The sequence below is a fragment of the Ostrea edulis genome, chromosome 5 (genome assembly GCF_947568905.1).
Source record: "Ostrea edulis chromosome 5, xbOstEdul1.1, whole genome shotgun sequence".
NCBI lineage: Eukaryota > Metazoa > Mollusca > Bivalvia > Ostreida > Ostreidae > Ostrea > Ostrea edulis.
In genome coordinates this window covers 45,791,251-45,812,932 of record NC_079168.1, presented here as the reverse complement: position 1 = coordinate 45,812,932, position 21,682 = coordinate 45,791,251, and the positions used below count along the sequence as shown (strand labels likewise).

Sequence of the window (21,682 nt, the reverse complement as noted above, 5' to 3'; positions counted from 1 at the left end):
AAGATATCATGTCACAACAAAACTGATAACTGAAAGACCGATGGACAAAGAGAATGAAATCTATATGCATCTTTTTTTATCCATCAACTACCTTTGTATGAAATTTGAAACGTCTATGTTGAAAACTTTTCAACTTTATCATGTCACATTGAAAGCATAGTAAAGTTACATTTTAACCCTGGACCTCATGAACCAAAAATCTATAGGGTGTCTTCCTTTACTGATTAATTACCTTGAATGTGGATTTATTCACTGGAAGTGTGCATGTGGATGACATTAAAAGGCTAGAACCGAATCCCTGAATAATGTGGTTTTTTTTAGAAGAAAGATCAATTTTTACCAGATTCAGTTTTGGTATCATTAGTCTTATTTACTCTAATACATAAACATATAAGTGGAAATTGATAGTGGTAGAATATTTTAGCTATGTATGATATCTTGGAAGCATTTAAAAGCTCGTGTTTAATATTGTAACATACAGTATATCTGTGACATAGCACCGTCTCTGATGGCTTCGATCTACATGCGAGGTTTATTTGTGTTTATGGAAATAGCCAAGTATTTACAATTGGAACAGACAATGTGATTCCTTGCACTTTCAATGTGTGGCCCTAATTATACGGTGTCTTTCTCTTATGATCAACTTCTTCTGTATAAAATTTGAAATTGTTAAAGATGAAAATTGTTATTGTGTCAGGATTACATTGTAAAGTATTTCTGTTCAAAATTTGAAAACATGGTAAAAACTGAGGTGTTGCTTTACAGCAATGTGTTGATCAACAGATGGACGGACAGACAGATGGACAATGGTGATTCCTAAAGAGCTCCTATATTTCATGAAGGGCTCTTATAAGTACACTTACGTCTTTTTCATCTGAATTTTCTCTGCGTGTCTTTTCTTGTTGTATAATTTGGCCCTGTAAAAAACGAATAACGTCTACAGCAGTGGTTTACCATACAATTTACATTTGACAATATACATAACCAAGGTTTTTGAATTAAAAAGTGACAAACCAGATGCATTTTCTAGTTTTCATAAGAGAAAACATGTGATACAAATAAAAAAACAAGACATGCTTATAAAACTTTATGTTCGTAATCATGGCCTAGTATACTTGTAGCAGATTTTAGATTTGACCTTTACATACTAACTGTGATACCGCTATCTTATACAAATTCAAATCAAAAGATCTGACCATGTTTAATGATGTGAATGCTAGGACTAAAAACGATGTAACCAAAATTTTAAATCCAAAATAAATTCCAAAGATAGTTTGATTTACAATCGCATTTGTGTCTATGACAAGCAGTAGCGTGATTTTTTTAAATTAATCAACCACTATGAGAGTTTAGCTGAGCAATAGTTAAGTACTCATTGCTAAATTACTGCCAGGTGAGAACTGAATCAGTAGAATTTGAGAAAAATAGTGTTTTTGTAATGCTACAGTACATCTCCAAATGAAATATTGTTTTATAGTTCTACTGTTATAGCAGATTGTTTAAAATAAGTCCATGCTGAAAATTCCGTAGACAATATGATGGTCCAGCAAAATCCAATAATTCTTTACACAAGTACTATATCATGTGTTAATGGCCCGTGATATCATCATCTGAGCATTGCATAATTAAATATCCTAATATTTGATTATTCTATATAAAGATCTACATTACATTTTATTCATTGATTAGTTGACAATTGATTTTCAGCGGATGACTGGTATGACAAATCATCTACCACAGCAATACTAAAGACCAAAACCAGAGTGATACTGTAATTGTCTAATGAGCAACATCCCACATGATGAGTAAAGTTCATGTGATTCTTCCATGTATTTTTTCTGTTGTGTATTGTATGACAATTTGCCTAGGTCATTAATGGATACAGTCATACATAAACCTGTAATATATATACCTTATTCCCCTTAGCTTTTTAGCTTTGTCTGCCATTTCATGAGCTTTTCTTCCTTCTTTCTTTCTCCTGCGAAGAAGAGATTCAGATCATGTGTTACAATTAGCCTATACATTTATTATCACATTGCACAATTGTAGTTGCTACAAGTAAAACATACCACAGGATATCTATCCTTTGAATTCAAATGTTTCATTGCACAGTATGAATTACACTATAGTAACTGTAAATCATGTGTTATTATCAAGAAATTTATCTTTGAGAAATTTACAAATGCAAGTTCTTGAGAAAATATTAAGGTGGCTCACTACACCCAGAAATAGTTTCTCAAATTAGTACGAATTGATTTAATTATAAAAGATATGATGATATACAATAAGTATATATGCCAAAAAGGCAAAAAATATACAAATTTGGATAAAAACAAGATTTTCAAAAAATTATTTCAATCAACACATATGAATAAAAGACTTGGGGGGAACTCAAGATCTGCGGTTCACCAGCCCAATGCTTTAACCACTGAGCTACAATGATAGACAAACAAATCGATCAATACAAATAATTTCACCAACAATTAAGATCGCCATCTTATGACGTGGTGTCATAAAGAGTATAAGCTTTAGTGTAGTGAGCTACCTTAAGATTGTTTGGATTTTTATTTTGCTTAAGGTTAACAATCTGCACATTTGTTAAAATTGAATCTAAACATGGGCCTTAGCAGTTACCTAAGTAACATGCAAAAACTCTTCAATGTAAAGCTCAACTGTTTTTTAAAGAATAAATTGTCCTAGGCTCTGCAGGTTCTTTTTTTTTTCAAGTCCAAGAGTGAAAAAGCACTTTAAAAATTGATATAATGTGTTTTTATGATATGATTGCCACTCTCTGAATCCTCAGCAACTAGCACAGGGGTCATAAATTCCACACTTTGGTAGAAGTCTTCATAACCACACAAAAGTATTTAATCACAATATACAGAAGTAAAGGAGATGTTTTTGAAAGATTAAATGCATTTTTACTATAAACCCATTTCTATATAAATTTTATTATTATTGTTCAACCAATTTCTATCCTCCCCTAAAGCCTAAAACCCTGGCCCTGGATGTAAATATTTTACAATTTGGATAGACACCTACATACTTTTTATTTGGCATGATGCAGTATGTATTCACAATGCACAGAAGTAAACAAAGTGAGTGTTAAAGAATAAATGCATACTCACTATAAACCCATTTCGGCCCTGCCCAAGGGTCTGAACCCCTAAACCAGGGATAGGGAAACACAATTATGGTAGAAAGCTAAATGCTTTTTATAACCATGCATAGAATATTTCTTCACAATACACAGCAGTAAAGAAGATATATTCAAATACTAAATACATTTTCACTAAATATCCATTTGAGCCTTACTCTGGAGCCCAACTCCTTGACTAAGAGTAATGAATTTCACAATTATGGTAGAGGATTCCATTTTCTTCATAATCCATGCATATAGTTTTTCTTCAAGTTGTGCAGGGGTAAAGATAATTTCAGAGAAATAACAAATTATCACTGTATAATACATTAAGACCCATCTTAGCATGTGAACTTCTGACTCTGGGGCCATGAATTTCATAATTTTTGGAAGAGGCATCCTTGCTCATTCTGACAATACATACAGTTTGTATGTTACATCTCCCAGAGTAAAGAACAGATTTTTCAAGATTGTGTTATTTGTAATGAAATAATGCATTTCCACTTTATGAACCATAAAGCCACTTTTGGTAGAGGCATTCTTGCTCATCATAACTGTACACACAGTTTGTCTGCTAAATATGCATAGAAGATATTCAAAGATTTCATTTCTTTAAAGGTTTTAACTCAACCCCTCAATTCCCAGGTATGCAGTGATCATGAAATTCATAATTTCAATTTCCCTTTAACCCCAAAGATGTTTCAAACCAAATTTAATGAGAAATGGCCAAGTACATTTAGAGAAGCAGTTGATTATGTTCAAATGCTAACGAACGACGGGCGACTGACAGCTATTGATCACAATAAGTAACCTGAGAGCTAAAAAGCAGAATGACATCTCACAAAACATCAATGATTTACAGCATTGTTATTATTAATCAAATACATGTATAATTATACTTTTTCTCATGATAATCCAGTCTGTATCCATGACGCTTCCTGTGAAGCTCGATGTGTTCGTTCTGAGGCTGTAAAGAAAAATTAGAAAATGGTGATTAGCTTAGCTATATCAATCGGAACTCCTCGAATGTCTCGCGCACTCGACATAGATCTCGGATGTAATACGATGGCATCCATGAGCGAATTTGATGCATTGCTGTGACGTCACAATAGACAATGCATCAAGTTCGCTCATGGATGCCATCGTATTACATCCGAGATCTATGTTGAGTGCGCGAGACATTCGAGGAGTTCCGATTGTTAGCTATATAGTAAAACTGTATCATGGCATTTTTTTTTTTTTACAAAGATGCATTGACCAATGATATCATCTTGTTTAGAATTCACACAAAATCATTTATCAATACTTTAGGGTAAAGATAATTTACTTAATTTGAAAATTAAGGATGAGGGTGAAACAGGAATGAAAATGTTCTAGTAAATAGTACATATAATGATTTTTGCATAAAATTTAATGCATGCATACACTTTTATAGGAAAGTGTAAAAACTGGACAGAGGGACTCTTGAGATAGCCAGCAAAATTGATGAATTTTGACCATTTCAATTTCTGCACAGAAATCAATTCAAAGTGTATATCATTTATTTTCATAAAATCACAATACTGATTGAGAACTGTAATGCTGGACACAAGTGTCTTTCCTTTGTTACTACTGCAATTCATTGAACTGTGTGGTAATGAGTTGATATCACGGAACGAGTGCACGCACTTATTAATTGGAGACAACTCAGTCTGCATTCAATCCATTCTGACACTCTCAAAAACTTGGTAATAATGTTTGTTATAAATAGGACAAGAAATAACCTTTTGTGATACTTTTGGTGAAAATTTGGTTTTAAATGAAAGGTAAAAGCTAGTTTCCATTCATTTGTTTTTCCAGAATGTTTCCTTTGCTTAAATCAGTTAAAACCTTGAGTAAAGGTATAAATAGAGAGCAAAAGAATAAAGCTTCAGTATACGGAATTTTTCGGACAATATGTGTAACAAACGAACGTAAATTTCAATTTATAATTTTTTTCTATGAAGATATTAAATTTCATTGATGATTTTATGGTAAATTATAACTCTAATATTGCTGTATATATTGGGAATCAAAAACTACACCCTGATCCAAATGTAATACTTTATTCCCATTTTATGATATGCACCCATTTTTGTCCCATTTTCCCGGCATAATTTATGCAACTTTTTTCTAATATAATTTAAATCAGGTTGGCATTATCACGTGAACATTATCTAATTTTATAAATGGTATCCAATATTATATCTTTTTACGTTATCATTGCAAAGAAAATATATATTAAAGGGAGACTTCTTCATTTTCACCAGTATCATAGAATGACCAAGAAAATCTAAAATACAATTCAAATACTAGCAGTCCTGGCAGGCAGTGTGGTGTTCAACACACTCCCTTCTTACACCGAGTTTGATATCTGTGATCGACAATGGGTCTTTTTGTGAGAGGGTATGGATGTCACCCACTTGGACATGTGGGTTTCCTCTGGGTACTCCGGTCCCCCCCCCCCCCCCCCCCACAACACAACACACACACAAAAAGACCCCCTATCCGGGCAAATCAGTAAATAGCTAGTATATAGCTAATGTTCATTGTTGTTTGTATGTCTGACTATAAAAATAAAGATTACTCTTCATTATTATCTATTTATTATATATTTGTTATATAATAAAGGATTTCTGCATCCCTGATAAGAACACAGGCATGCACCCTTTATCACACTCCCTGTATCAGCACCCTTTAGTATCAGCACCCTTTATCACACACCCTGTATCAGCACCCTTTATCACACACCCTGTATCAGCACCCTTAATCACACACCCTGTATCAGCACCCTTTATTTTACCCCTCATCTTACGTTTCTGGTACACCTCTGTGGTTTTCATTCAGAGGACTTCGAAATCTTTCCGCTTGGAAGCAGATGATATAATTTTGTAAACAAATGGAGAGAAGATAGAGATGGGAGGGAGATTGTTGGAATTGTTAGCGGGGTGAATTGGAGAACTTGACTAGGAATAAATGGAATTCATCAAAACATAACGATAATGTTTAGCAAATAGTAATATTAAACTATATAAAGAATTGAAACAATTTATTTATATTGCTATCTTATGTCATATACCGATACATGTATTGTAAATCATTCAAAAACAGCAATCATTGTTTTTAACTGTCATCTGATAATGAGCCTTTAAAATTCACTATTTTCAAATGTATAATAAAAACAACAATACATGGCAAAATCTGTATCACACTCCATATCAATATCAACCCTCGACCAATATCTGTCCTATATTGGGAGTCTGTCCTAGGGGCTATGGCCCTCAGGCTGATATTGGGAGTCTGTCCTAGGGGCTATGGCCCTCAGGCTGATATTGGAGTCTCGGGTTGATATGGAGTGTGATACAGATTTTGCCATGTATTATTTTCTATTTATCACTAATCTTTATGTTACAACGTTCAAACAAGGAAGTGTGCTAAAAGAACATTCTAATGTCGTGCACAATGAAATGACTGATAGTAGATTGAGTCTATGGTGTTTAAGTAATGCAACATGCAGATTAATGACTATGACTGTGTGTCCGGGTAGTGCAGAGGTAGTGCTCTCACTTCTCACCGCTGTGACCCGAGTTCAATCATCTTGATCGGCAGTGGTTGTATGTGAGAGGGTAAGGTGGTTGCCTGCTCAAGACACGTGGGTTTCATCCCACATAAATGATCTCCTAGTGCAAACATTCGTGCATCAAAGGACCCCATTGGAAATAAGCTTTCATGGGTTATCCTTGGTATTTATGTATGTATGTATATACCAAATAAACATTTTATTAGTAAAGGAAATGATGTCTTAGATGGTTGCATTTTGAATGAAAATATCAGATCAGGAAAATAGTGACACTACCTGATAATGTTCTATATTTTTCAAACAAACCATAACCATTAAACTTGGGAATGTTTATACTTTCTTAATAACTCTTCACCACACCATCTTTAATGATTTGAAAGCAAAGATTATTGTTGACCAATTAGATTGTCCTTATAGTATACACGATCTTTTGTCTATGATTTAACAATAAATTCAAGCAGTCGTGTATCAGAGAGTTGCAGTTTAAATTTAATAAAAAATGGATTTAAAAATATGACTTGAAATTATTACTCAGGAGGGGAAAAAAACCCAGTGAAAAACGTTCTTTGACTACTATCTCGTCTATCTGTATAAGTGGCACGTCACTTTACGCAAAAACATTCAATTATAAGGGAAAATATATATCTTCAAATTAAATTACAAAGGAATAAATACCATATTTTAGGAGATTTGTGAAATAACGTGACAATGTTTTCCCCCAGCAGTCATAAAAGGAAGTAGTGGGACGTAAGTAAATACTAAAATACGTAAGAAGGACTTTAGAATTCCGAAATGATGTGAATCACCAATTGCTAAATCACTCTATTCTCAACAAACTGAGCTGAGTTATCTTTAATAGCATGTGTAACTCTATGAAATTGAAGAAATTATACTACAAATTATAGCCCCTCAATTATTCTTTTTTTTTTTTTATTAGAGTTTGATCAGGGAAGGGTAGAAAGTGGTTGATTGAAGCAGCCTGCATGTGCCCCTCCTCCCCCCCCCTTCCCATTTTTTTTTTATCGCGGTCTCTTGTTTAGAAAAATGTAAACGAGAAAATAGTAAAAATAACTACATAGGAGGCATATATCAAGCCCTATAAAATCTGTAAAATGCAAGAGCTTCCGGGGGGAGGGGGGGGTCACCTCGAGGCCCCAGACCCCCTGCCTCATAAAATTGTGGCCCCTAACTGCAATTCCTGGATCCACCCCTGGTAGAATAATAATTTTAAAAGGAGTACACGCCCCTGACATTACTAGTCCACTGCCCATCAATTTTACTACATTTCCCCCTCCTTTTTGGTCCCCAATTGACAACACAAGTTCACTCCTGCAAGGACTACAAACTATAATTAATGCCTGCACAGGGTTAGCCACAGCACATAACAAAGGATAAATTCTGTGGCTGCATAGACCTGGACAACTGTATTAATTCTAATTGTTAAATAGTTATAAATTTTAATATATGTGGCTTTGTTCAATGAAAGCAGTACATCTAAGCTTTTCAGAGTATGGATACAAGTGATTCATGATTAAAAAACTTGGAAGGTATAAAAGGACAGAAATACTCAAGTTAATTTATTATTATTGTATATTATGTTATGGCATTACATATAATGCATTTAGTAATTTATCCTTTGCCGATCATTCAGATCTCTATCCAACATGATAAAGGAGTTTTCTGGGGGGGGGGGGGGGGGGGGGGGGGGGGGGGGGGGGTCCCAAGTGCTTCATGAGTGTCCCTTGTTTTGCCCAGAACTGTTCTTCAGTTAGTTCATGAATAGTTACAGTACAATGTATTTAGTGCACTTAGCTGAAATTATCTCTTTAAATATGAACTTTAAAGACCTCTAACCAGGATCTGCCCTATAAAGGCACACAGAAAATGTCTGCACCTGAAGAGACTTGGCCTACATAGTGGAATAGCTGCAGCTCATAAGTTTCTCACTTTACTGCTGGACAATATTGAAAAGGCTCATCGCACATGGCTGGTTGATCAGCTGCAACTCTTATGTCTCTCTCCTGCTGGGCACCTGCAGATGCTCAGCCCATATGGCTAGTAGAGTGTAGAAACAAAACAATATGCATTTCTGAATATTTTAATATACTTTCATTCAGTATTATCTACAATGTGCATCTAATATTTCTTCTCCACACTTTTATTGTTGCTTAGGTTGTTGATAGGATTCTCCTCGATTCAGCTGCAAAAAAATTGAAAATATATAAGATCTGACTTAAAACACCTCAAGACAATTGTTTTGAATTTTTCATAAAATACTTTAAAATTTCCAATTCTTTTAAATGCATTTGTAAAGATATGCCAGCCTGAGGGACACTGGCAAAACTGAGATGCGATTAATTTTGATTGTGTCCCTTATTTCGCTGAATATTTCCATTAAAAAAAAACGTGAGACTATTTAGATTAGAGGTCATCCCAGTTTTACAGTCTCAGGCTGAGAGCCATCTTTCCAAGTCAAGAGTTAGGGTTTCTGATCCACTCCGCTCCACATAAACGATTTCTAGTCAACTCGTACCCTGACTGACTCGTACCCAGGTCAACTCATACCTAACAGGTCAACTCATACCCAAAAGGCAAAAGTCAACTCATACCCAAGAATCTGCCCATAATGCAATATATCTATGCGCGTATAAGTGACATATCGCTTAGTTACGAGTTGTCATCAATTGAAGAGGAGGAGTCAACTCGTAACCAGATTCTTGGGTACAAGTTGAATTTTGCCTTTTGGGTACAAGTTGACCTATTGGGTACAAGTTGACCTGGATACGAGTCAGTCAGGGTACGAGTTGACTTGACTCCACATAAACATATCTTCCCAAGTCAAGAGTTTCTGATCTGATCCGCTCTGCTCCATATGGAGCGGAGTAGATCAGAAACCCTGGACTTGGGAAGATGGATGAGAGCATACCATACCATATAAGTAGAATTTTTAGTTTTTAGGATTTAAAATTTGGCATTATTAGTGACAGTGTTGAGATCACTCAAATTTAATATTGTTATTATTCATTCCATATTGGAGGTACATGTAATAGCTATCTTTCTTGGAATTATAAAGTCACTAGAATTAGTTCTCTTTAAATATATACAGTGAAACTTCTCTAAACCGGCTGGCTCTCAGACCGATAAAAACGGCCGGTTTATAGGAGTGGCCGGTTTACCGAGAATTTAGCATTTAGCAACATTTTATCTCAATATTGCCAAATTAGGTTACTATACTGTTCACTTTGTTCTGGTGATCTATGATAGATTATTGGTAGAGATCAAATTAGTCCGTTTGTACCTGCAGGTAATTATAAATTCTCACTGAAATCATCTAATTTTAAACTGAATATCTATAACTGGATACTTAAAGAAAACACAGAAGCCTTTTATTGGAATTCCTCTTACCTATAAACACTGTTTGCATTCATCGCTTATATCATTAACAAATTGTTTTGACGTTTTTAAAAAGTACAGTAGTAAATATGAAATTGTAATTTGAATATTTCTTAGGAATTTTAAGGCTATGGAAACCAAGAAAATTAATTTACTATTTAATAATTAACATTAACAGTCATGGATTTGTTCTTTATATCCATGTGATAGTATGGTGCAACAATATGGTGTTTGATACTTATTCATTCAATATGTTCCTAAATGTTTTTCACACTTTCTACAGATTTTGGAAGGGTCTTTTGGATTAGCCAAGTGTCACTTAATACCCTTGATAGCACAGGTAATCAATAGAAATTAAGGAGGCAACTCATGTTTTTTCCACACCTCCAGAAGATAATTTCCCACCTGGCTGGCTGGTCATTCAGTTTGCACACCTGGCTGATTTTGATCACCCTCTGGCCAACATTTTCTTGTCTTCAAAAAGTGGCTGGTATTATAAGTGTAAATTACACATGTTTGTTAACAAATGTACTTTAAAAAGTGGCCAATGTCCAGTTTTCAGGGGTGGCTGGTTTTGTAAGACTTTCTTTGTAAGGAAATGATAAGGTTTCTGTCAGGACTTTGAAAATCGGCTGATATTCAGGGAGAACCGGTTTTCTGAGGGGGCCGGTTTGGAGAAGTTTCACTGTATACCCATAACTTATGCACAAGTTGCTAAATTTACATCTCGCTAAAAATACCACTTATACCATGTTCATGATGTACACAAAAGTCACAGTGTATGGAATAATTAAAAACACCAGGCATCTCCCTCTTTTTACCAATCTGATTAAAATCAGTTCTTTGATCCGCTCCTTTCTTCTTCTTTTTTTGTATTGTTGCTTGTGTAGCAACAATAAAAACAAACGAATGGACCAAGGAATTGATCTTTATCAGATTGTCTTTTTACCAAGTGGCTCTTATCTATGAAATAGCCTTTATGTGTCAAAGGAAATTGAAATTAGATTATTGCATTTCTCGAAACATGAACTTTATATATTACTGCAGCAATTAATTTCTTATACAATATTTCTTTTGTTCCCGCTAAATAGTCAAATGGAAATAAATACCCATCGTCTAGCAGAGTAATGTTCCTGCTAAATAGTCAAAAGAGAAATAAATACCCATCGTCTAGCAGAGTAATGTTTCTGCTAAATAGTCAAAATAGAATAAATACCCATCGTCTAGCAGAGTAATGTTCCTGCTAAATAGTCAAAAGAGAAATAAATACCCATCGTCTAGCAGAGTAATGTCTCTGCTAAATAGTCAAAATAGAAATAAATACCCATCGTCTAGCAGAGTAATGTTTCTGCTAAATAGTCAAAATAGAAATAAATACCCATCGTCTAGCAGAGTAATGTTCCTGCTAAATAGTCAAAAGAGAAATAAATACCCATCGTCTAGCAGAGTAATGTTCCTGCTAAATAGTCAAAAGAGAAATAAATACCCATCATCTAGCAGAGTAATGTTTCTGCTAAATAGTCAAAAGAGAAATAAATACCCATCGTCTAGCAGAGTAATGTTCCTGCTAAATAGTCAAAAAAGAAATAAATACCCATCGTCTAGCAGAGTAATGTTCCTGCTAAATAGTCAAAAGAGAAATAAATACCCATCGTCTAGCAGAGTAATGTTTCTGCTAAATAGTCAAAATAGAATAAATACCCATCGTCTAGCAGAGTAATGTTCCTGCTAAATAGTCAAAATAGAAATAAATACCCATCGTCTAGCAGAGTAATGTCTCTGCTAAATAGTCAAAATAGAAATAAATACCCATCGTCTAGCAGAGTAATGTTTCTGCTAAATAGTCAAAATAGAAATAAATACCCATCGTCTAGCAGAGTAATGTTCCTGCTAAATAGTCAAAAGAGAAATAAATACCCATCGTCTAGCAGAGTAATGTTCCTGCTAAATAGTCAAAAGAGAAATAAATACCCATCATCTAGCAGAGTAATGTTTCTGCTAAATAGTCAAAAGAGAAATAAATACCCATCGTCTAGCAGAGTAATGTTCCTGCTAAATAGTCAAAAAAGAAATAAATACCCATCGTCTAGCAGAGTAATGTCTCTGCTAAATAGTCAAAATAGAAATAAATACCCATCGTCTAGCAGAGTAATGTTCCTGCTAAATAGTCAAAATAAAAATAAATACCCATCCTCTAGCAGAGTAATGTTCCTGCTAAATAGTCAAAAGAGAAATAAATACCCATCCTCTAGCAGAGTAATGTTCCTGCTAAATAGTCAAAATAGAAATAAATACCCATCGTCTAGCAGAGTAATGTTCCTGCTAAATAGTCAAAATAGAAATAAATACCCATCGTCTGGCAGAGTAATGTTCCTGCTAAATAGTCAAAATAGAAATAAATACCCATCGTCTGGCAGAGTAATGTTTCTGCTAAATAGTCAAAATAGAAATAAATACCCATCGTCTGGCAGAGTAGTGAGAGGCTGACGTTTCTACTCTGTAGTGGAGCTCTTCCCTGTGAATCAGTGCTAAGAGTGCAACAGTTCCAAGAGCCGCAACCCGACCATAGAAGTTTCTCCCTCGGAAAAAGTTTGAACCAAACTTTGGTAACTTTCTTAATTGATTTATCATCTGCAAAGAAAATAAACCCAAAATCTTCCTTGGTTAATTCTCACAATTTTTTTTAATTAATAACTTCCCCATGCATAACTGCTTCAGGTTATGATTTAAACACCAGACAAGCTAGAATATTTGGTTCTGGTGGTCTTGCCATGATCAAAAGTTTGCCCCGAGTTGTTTCCTACCAATACATGTTCAATCTGAGTGGTTTTGCACCAGGTTGATTCACCCCTATTAATATAAAGGTATTTAAAAGTTCATGATTATGTATACCTAAAACCTATTCTCAAGTGTCATGATGTATTTATGTAACCCATATATCATAAATACAAATCCTTTGTTTAGAACATGATTTTACAACTACATCATGTGCACCTTCAATCTAATAAAAAACAACCACATTTTAATACTAGTTTTTAATTTTCTGGATTCCTCCAATCTAGAGGCAATCTACCTCATTCAAAGCGAACTTTATTGTATACCATTCTGAACACCTAGTAAGAAAATATACTATGAATTTTTTTTACAAATCTAATACTTTATGAAATTCCTACACTTCAGCATCATAGTTTACTGTACATGTCAAGAATTGATAATTGTGTTTCAATATTAAACAAACATGTCCTAAGTAACTTAACTCCAGACCTAGTAATCAATAAAGAACAAGATGTGTTTGTGAAACACTGATGCCTCCTATAGCCAAACTCCAAGGTCATGAGGTCAAAGATTTTGGTATGAAAAGAAAGGTCTTGTTAGAAGGAATACACATGTGAAACATATAAGCCCTATCACCATCCATTCAAATGTTATGGCCAAGGTTAAAGTTTTTGTGGACATACAGATGGACAAACAGACAGACCAATAACTATGTGACCCCAAATCTCACGATTACGCTGGGGAGCATAAAAATCCTAACAATGACTTGTTAAAATGTGATGGTCTTTGTAACTTCTAAACAATGGAGAAAATTATGTAAAATGTTCCAAAGCAATTGATAGTTTCACCATGATGAAGGCAAGGAGAAGCCACATAAGTACAACTACCATTTGCCCATTATACCTGCCCTCTGACAAGTTATGTAGACTAGTTTATATGTAGCAGTGTATACACAATCAGAGTGAAACTATTCAGTTACGTAGACTAGTTTATATGTAGCAGTGTATACACAATCAGAGTGAAACTATTCAGTTACGTAGACTAGTTTATATGTAGCAGTGTATACACAATCAGAGTGAAACTATTCAGTTACGTAGACTAGTTTATATGTAGCAGTGTATACACAATCAGAGTCAAACTATTCAGTGTGATCAAGAACTATCAACACAGTGGTACCTCCCAGGAGATTAGGGTGACTTGGTGTGAAACAACTCAATTAATTAATACTCCAAATTGTAAATATCACATCAACCAGGATAAAAAAGTCATGATGACAGTGCATCTTCACAAGTCAAGGGTTATTGATTCATTACCTTGCACCATCAATAACCCTTGACTTGTGAAGATGGATGACAGTGCTGAAACTTGAATACCATACCAATCTTAATTGATATTCTTTCTGACCATTCACCTCATAACATTTATCAACATATATTCTAATTAAAAATATTAATTATCTGATTCTTAATGTAAATACTGTTAATAATCTTTCCTGACCTTTATATAAATACACTGCTGTGAGTGACTTAGCTAAGTCAGTACTCCAATATCCCAATATGGCTGCTAGGACTATCAGTCCTGTTTGACACTTTACTTTGTGTTTTTGCCTCTGTAATTTTTTCTAGATCTACAAAAGATGACCAAAGTAGTTACTATAATCCATTTCCATTTCTTTTGCATGGTTTAGGACAGGTACTACTAAATGAAGAATTGTAAGAACTTTACAGAACTATAGGTTTATTTTGTATAATATGGTGTTTATATGATTTGCTTGATCATAATCATCTTCCTGCCCTGGTGATATTTGGAACCAGAATTATAAGTTTTATGGGATTTTGTTGCAAAATAAAGACAGTACTGTATGAATTTGACTTATTGATACAGCACAATGTGATTATGTTAACAGTAAAACTCATCTGTTCAGAAAAATATATAAAACGAGAATTCTGAGAGTATTGCATGACATTACATAGTCCCCTACTGGTTGCAAAAATTACTGTACCACAATAATATTCAAAGTTCATTATATAGGCAGTTATAGTAAAAGGGAAAATAGGGGAACCAGGATAGGAATGGTTGGAAATCAACTACTATTCGAGTAGAGACTAGACCAGAAAAAAAAAGCCAAATTTATAATTAGGTTTAGATCTTTAACCAAGTCAATAAACTGTGACATGTAAGTGATCATGAATAATTTAGCTATATTGTTGTATTACTATGCTAAAAGTTTTAATGAGTGCAGTACTCTTATCTACAGAGATAAGAAACTTGGATGTAAACTAACAATTCTTGCTATTTTTCTAAGTCCAAGAGCCATAACTTAATGAAAAATCAACGGACCGAGACGAAATTCAAACTTGATTTGTAACTTGTCATGTCAATTTGAAAGCAATGTACTGAATATCAAATGAATATCTGCAATCGTGTAACAAAAAAAGAGTCTGGAAAACTGATAATTCATGCTCGAAGTCCAAGGGCCATAACTAAGTGAAAAATCAATGGACCGAGACGAAATTCAAACTTGATCTGTAACTTCTAATGGCAAAGCAACGTACCAAATATCACATAAATATATCTGCAAGAACAGAGAAAAAAAGTGCAGAAAACTGGACTGACGGCCAGCTGGCTGGCAAACCTAAAGTCCCCTTGGACTTCGTCAGTAGGGGGACTAAATATCAATTCTAAACCTAAGATATGAATACTATGAACAAAGAATACAAAATTATTCATTTCGATCATACCGTTGTTTTACATTTGCATTTGCAAAGTTTGACAAGTACATGGCTTAGCTGTATGTGTTACAAAGTACGTTAAATCTTGTACTGACACCTTTATTTTGCAACAAACCCCCATCAAACGTATTTAATTCTGGTTCCAAATATCACCAGGATGATGAATACGATAAATTCATAGAGAATATATATCAACAAAGTAGAACTCGTTTGACCTAGACCTAGTCGGTTTAAAACCAAATGGAGAAAAGAAATTGAACGAGAAAATCACAAAGAAGGTAATTTTCAAAGAATCACTAGAGCACGGTATTTCAAATCATAACTCAGTCAGAGAAATTATTTATTTGCCATGAAATATGGAACATTTATATATTGTACGAGGAAATTCGGTATGACCTAGAGCAAAAAAGTCAAAAGATAACCCTATCAAGTGACATCACCATATCAACTTGTAAAACTTCCATTCTACTGCATGTGTAATGCACAAAACTACAAAAAAAAAATCCCAAAGGAAACAAGCAAGCAAATTTCTAACCTTAGGTTTCCGAAGCCAATAAAAAAAAAATGCAACCCGTTTGGGTTCTGTAATTTATAATATTTTATTTACTTCCCATATGAACGCCAGCTATGGTAATGTGTGGTATTTGTGGTGTAATGTGAGGATGAGAACTCAGGAGAAAGGCAGAAGCCAAGCAGTGGCTTGATATTCATGAACAGTAGAGGTACACAGTCTGTATGTTCACTGATTAGGTAGTAAACGTTATGCGCTTAAGTCATCAGTTTTTCTTTGCTCATTCGTAGCTTATGGCTATGCAAAGTTCAACTAAATGAAGAACTATAGATTTAATGGTACACTAGCGGCGGAGACGAAGGGTACTTTATGTACCCCGTCCGTCTGTCTGTCCGGTAGATCCGATTTTCGCAGCCGGCGCACTTTTTTCATCAGGCTTGCAGATATTCATTTGATATTTGGCACATTGCTTTACCTAATCTCAGCGAGATTCGTCAAGGCGAGGCTGGATATTTGGACTGACGCCTCTTCCGAATCTCAGACCAGTGTTACACAAAGTGATTTGGGAAATTTTGCCTGAACTTCAGCCGCTTGTTGCAATTAAAATGGGTTTAACTGAATTTCTTGTCCGCTTCAACTTTTTGCACTGTTGTCATTATTGCATTTATATTTCAAATACTATTTGTCGATTTGTTGTTGAAACATATTTTTAGAAATAAATTGCACTAATGTTTGTAGCCGGCCTTTACAATATTTAGAAAATTGTGGTTTATCAACAAAATGGTGTACACTTATAATTTTCTAAGCATGCAAATGACTGATATGCTATAATGAAATGTTTATAAAGTAGGGGAAATCAGTGGTTAACACATGCCTGTTTTTGAAAACAAAAAGCTGATTATCTTGCAATTGATATTAAGCATTCTGTATAATTAAAAAGATATTATTTTTAGGGTTTTTTAGCTCACCTGAGCTGAAAGCTCAAGTGAGCTTTTCTGATCACCCGTATTCCGGCGTCCGTCTGTCCGTCTGTCTGTCCGTCTGTAAACTTTTCACATTTTCAACTTCTTCTCAACAACCACTGGGCCAATTTCAACCAAAGTTGGCACAAAACATCCTTAGGTAAAGGGAATTCTAAATTGTTAAAATAAAGGGCCAGGCCACCTTCCAAGGGGAGATAATCAAGAAAAGGTAAAAATAGGGTAGGGTCATTAAAAAATCTTCTTCTCAAGAACCACTGGGCCAGAAAAGATGAAATTTATAGATAAGCTTTATTAGGTAGTGCAGATTCTAAATTGTTAAAATCATGGCCCCCGGGGGTCGGATGGGGCCACAATAGGGGATCAAAGTTTTACATACAAATATATAGGGAAAATCTTTAAAAATCTTCTTCTCAAGAACCACTGAGCCAGAAAAGCTGAGATTTATATGAAAGCTTCCTTATATAATGCAGATTCTAAATTGTTAAAATCATGGCCCCCGGGGGTCGGACGGGGCCACAATAGGGGGTCAAAGTTATACATACAAATATATAGGAAAAATCTTTTAAAATCTTCTTCTCAAGAACCACTGAGCCAGAAAAGCTGAGATTTATATGAAAGCTTTCCTATATAATGCAAATTCTAAATTGTTAAAATCATTGCCCCCGGGGGTCGGACGGGGCCACAATAGGGGGTCAAAGTTATACATACAAATATATAGGAAAAATCTTTTAAAATCTTCTTCCCAAGAACCACTGAGCCAGAAAAGCTGAGATTTATATGACAGCTTCCTGATATAATGCAGATTTTAAATTGTTAAAATCATGGCCCCCGGGGGTCGGATGGGGCCACAATAGGGGATCAAAGTTTTACATACAAATATATAGGAAAAATCTTCTTCCCAAGAACCCATAAAAGCTGAGATTTATATGAAAGCTTCCTAATATAGTACATATTCTAAATTGTTAAAGTCATGGCCCCTGGGGCCACAATAGGGGGTCAAAGTTTTTTTTGTTGTTTTTGTTTTTAGTTTTTTTGTTTTTGTTTTTGGATATAGTGCAGATTCAAGTTTGTTAAAATCATGGACCCCGGGAATTGGATGGGGCCTCAAGGGGGGCATCAAAGTTTTACATACAAATTTATAGGAAAAATCTTTAAAAATCTTCTTCTCAAGAACCTCTGAGCCAGAAAAGCTGAGATTTATATGAAAGCTTCCTGATATAGTGCAGATTATAAATTGCTAAGATCATGGCCCCCGGGGGTCGGATGGGGCCACAATAGGGGGTCAAAGTTTTACATACAAATATATAAGAAAAATCTTTAAAAATCTTCTTCCCAGAACCACTAAGCCAGAAAAGCTGAGATTTATATGAAAGCTTCCTGACATAATGCAGATTCAGGTTTGTTGAAATCATGCCCCCCTGGGTAGGATTGGGCCACAATAGGGGATCAAAGTTTTACATACAATTATATAGGGAAAATCTTTAAAAATTTTCTTCTCAAGAACCATTGGGCCAAAGAAGTTCATATTTACATGAAAGCTTTCTGACATAGTGTAGATTCAAGTTTGCAAAAACCATGGCCTCCAGGGGTAGGTTTGGGGCCATAATAGGGGCTACGGTTTTACATGCAAATAGATATGGAAAATCTTCTGATATGGACCAAGGTGACTCAGGTGAGCGATGTGGCCCATGGGCCTCTTGTTTTGTAGACCCATACTGAAGGAAATGTCTTTATATTGTTTAATTTCTTCTTTCTTTTTTTTTTTGTTTTTGTATTTTGTTGCATTGTACAGAAAACAAAAATACAGCCTGTTATATATATATAATTACTACAGTAACTTGATCCGAAGAGTCGGATCACGTCGAGTTGACAGGAGCGGATCATCAGATCACACAAGACGTGAAGCGTCGAGTTTGATCTGATGATCCACGCCTGTCAACGAGACGTGATCCAGCTCTTCAGATCATGTTACTGTAGTAATTATAAATTTATTATAAACCCCCTTATGCATTTTAAATCCTCATTTATAAGATAATAAATGTAATCCAAATTATCAAAAACACCGACATACCATGAAATAATGTTTTGTGTACACAGTTTCGTTTGTGACACGGTCAATATTTTCCACAAATAACGTTGCGTTGATGCATTGTGATGTCATTGTGACAGCATCAATTTCAGAGGATACTGATACGGAATCAGAAAACCACAGTGTGGTGATCCGGAAAACTGGATCGCACGCTGTGAAATCCACAGTATCAAAGAACGATACATTGATGGGTATATAATAACACTTTTTATCTAATTCTAAATGTTATCACCAAAAGCACATGATTGTATTCATTGAATAATTGTATGGCTTACTTTCAGTTGGAAGCATGGAAAAATTGCAAAAGCAAATTTCTAGGACTCAGCATAAGGAAAAGGAGACAGACATGGATACTATGATCATCCCACCAATCAGATCACTGCTAGAGAGTGGTCCTCCAAATCAGACAGTGTTGGCAGCCTACATAGATGACCTTGACAGTCATCTGGATGAAAATAGCCGCAGGTATATAATATGTTGATACAGCTTATGACCATGTGTATTTATATTTACACACACACATCTTGAATTATATAATATTGTCATGTATAGTATTCAAACATTGTTAGTATAGAGTTTAGCATGATGAAATATAATTTGATTTTGTGTAGATTTTGGTGGATTCGCATTTTAAAAGCTTTATGACAAAACATGAGAGCATAATTTCATGTTGACATTTTTATGTCCCCATATCAAAAGATTTGGGCATACTGTTTTTAGTCTGGCTTTCTCTTTGTCTGCACCTTGGTAATTTTTTCTAAACAAAATATAAACTTAATATTTAGTAAACTAAAAGCTTGATATCAAAGCTTTGTGACTGATAATTCATCAATGTTGAATTTGCTACAATTAAACATGGCAAAGTTGGTGTGGGGGCATCATCCAATACCCACAGCTGATCTCGTCTAGATGATGGGGGTGGGGGAAGTGTTTCATGAACACATTTGTTTCTTTGTGTTATGTAATGTTTCCATGACAAAGTTCGTATTGTTAACATTTTTGCAGGATGGATGAATGTCTTCATGAAATCTTGAAAACCTGTAATCACTTACCTGGAAATAAACAGTTTGGTAGTCCTAAGGAGGCAGTTAACAATGTTATCAGTGAACACATTATTGAGAAGGACTCCTGTTATGATCCTGAAGCAGAAGATGTGCTCACTATTCTAAGTCATGTTGTGAGTATGGATAATATGTTGCTAGCTGAATTAGCATTTTAGCTTACAAATGTGCATAGTTTTAATACACATGCAGGATCAGTTTACACTTTTGACATAGATAAATCTGTAAAATTAATTTTCTTCAAAAGACTGTTTTTGTTCTTTTACCTAGTGCTTGCTTTTGGGCTATCAGTACATGTTTATTTAAAGATCTAAAACCAAATTAGCATACAGTTAAACATGGTTGTAGCAAACCTCCAGGGCCACCAAAAAACAGTTTGTTATAACCAAACTTTTTTTATATCCCATAATTTTTTTTATTATTTTCCTCTCATTGGAGAATAATGTGCTGTTGAACTTCAGTATCTGGAACACCAATATCTCAGATACCATGGATATATCGAAGTGATTAGGATGTTTCAACCACTTATAGTTCAAGTTTTTTACCCTTGTTATCTTGAATATCTCAAATAAATTTCTCAGTCCCATCGAGTTCGAGATATCAAGGTTTGACCGTGTGTATATATATATATATCACTTCACAATAAGCTTGGATTCATTATATGCATGTTGATTATAAGCATGTTTGACTGTAAACAGATTAGGAATGTGTGATACAGGGAATCAACTTAATCCAGTACCCATCTGTGGTAAAAATTTGATTACACACCAGGGTAATCTATGTTAAGTTTTATGTCTCATCAATGTTTTCCTAGCCTATCTGTTTTGTTAAAATCAAATTACACATTGGCATAAATTTATAGGTATAAAATTGTACATTTGAATGATGAAGATCCAAACCTATCTATTTTAATTCTTTTTAATTCTTGCACACAAGTGTAATTACAGTGTATTATGTAGGTAAAATTTTTGCAGTGACTGATTCGTATTCAGAGCCAATTACATGTTCTTAACCTAGCTATTTTAATTTTAATTGATTCTCAAATTTCAAGGTACATGTATATGTCACAAGAAAAAAAATTACATGTAGACACATCATCATGCCATTTATTTAATTTGCTTGACCAGGTAACATTCTGCAGGACGTGATGTCATTATTGGTTACCACAATGGATCCATCTGAGTGCGTTGAAGTGTGACTTCTCACATGTGAAGCATTTTTATCCATATACATAATAAATAAGGGATAAAAAAGTGTGAAGTTGTTTAGATAGAGATCGATTGATAGAAAATGGTTCGGTGTGGCGATATTATACGAATGTGCGATATTAGATTAGATGGAAACCTCTGTATTTAGATTAATATACACCACCAGACCTAGGGGTTAAAAAGAGAGGACATT

At 34.6% G+C, this 21,682-nt stretch overlaps 2 protein-coding genes and 1 long non-coding RNA gene across 3 annotated transcripts in view; 1 reads left to right on the top strand and 2 right to left on the bottom strand.

Annotated features, from left to right (window-relative positions):
- Positions 1-7,507, bottom strand: part of LOC125651511 (ribosome biogenesis protein NSA2 homolog) — a 12,500-nt gene extending 4,993 nt beyond the window's left edge. Inside the window, exons 1-4 of the mRNA XM_048880142.2 lie at positions 7,413-7,507; positions 4,039-4,106; positions 1,913-1,978; positions 864-917 (exon numbers count right to left, since the gene is read on the bottom strand). Coding sequence (XP_048736099.1) covers positions 864-917; positions 1,913-1,978; positions 4,039-4,106; positions 7,413-7,415 — 191 coding nt within the window. The 5' untranslated portion in view covers positions 7,416-7,507. The remainder of the gene's footprint in view (positions 1-863; positions 918-1,912; positions 1,979-4,038; positions 4,107-7,412) is intronic.
- Positions 7,508-8,819: 1,312 nt separating this feature from the next.
- On the bottom strand, positions 8,820-16,277 carry LOC125650280 (uncharacterized). The gene is made up of 4 exons (XR_007360955.2): positions 16,173-16,277; positions 14,403-14,532; positions 12,588-12,761; positions 8,820-8,937 (listed from the first exon to the last, which is right to left on the bottom strand). It is a non-coding gene; the product is annotated as an uncharacterized LOC125650280 (long non-coding RNA).
- LOC125650279 (uncharacterized protein KIAA0825-like) overlaps positions 16,235-21,682 on the top strand; it is a 29,198-nt gene continuing 23,750 nt past the window's right edge. Inside the window, exons 1-3 of the mRNA XM_048878436.2 lie at positions 16,235-16,359; positions 19,502-19,685; positions 20,226-20,397. Of these exons, the coding sequence (XP_048734393.2) occupies positions 16,347-16,359; positions 19,502-19,685; positions 20,226-20,397 (369 nt within the window). The 5' untranslated portion in view covers positions 16,235-16,346. The remainder of the gene's footprint in view (positions 16,360-19,501; positions 19,686-20,225; positions 20,398-21,682) is intronic.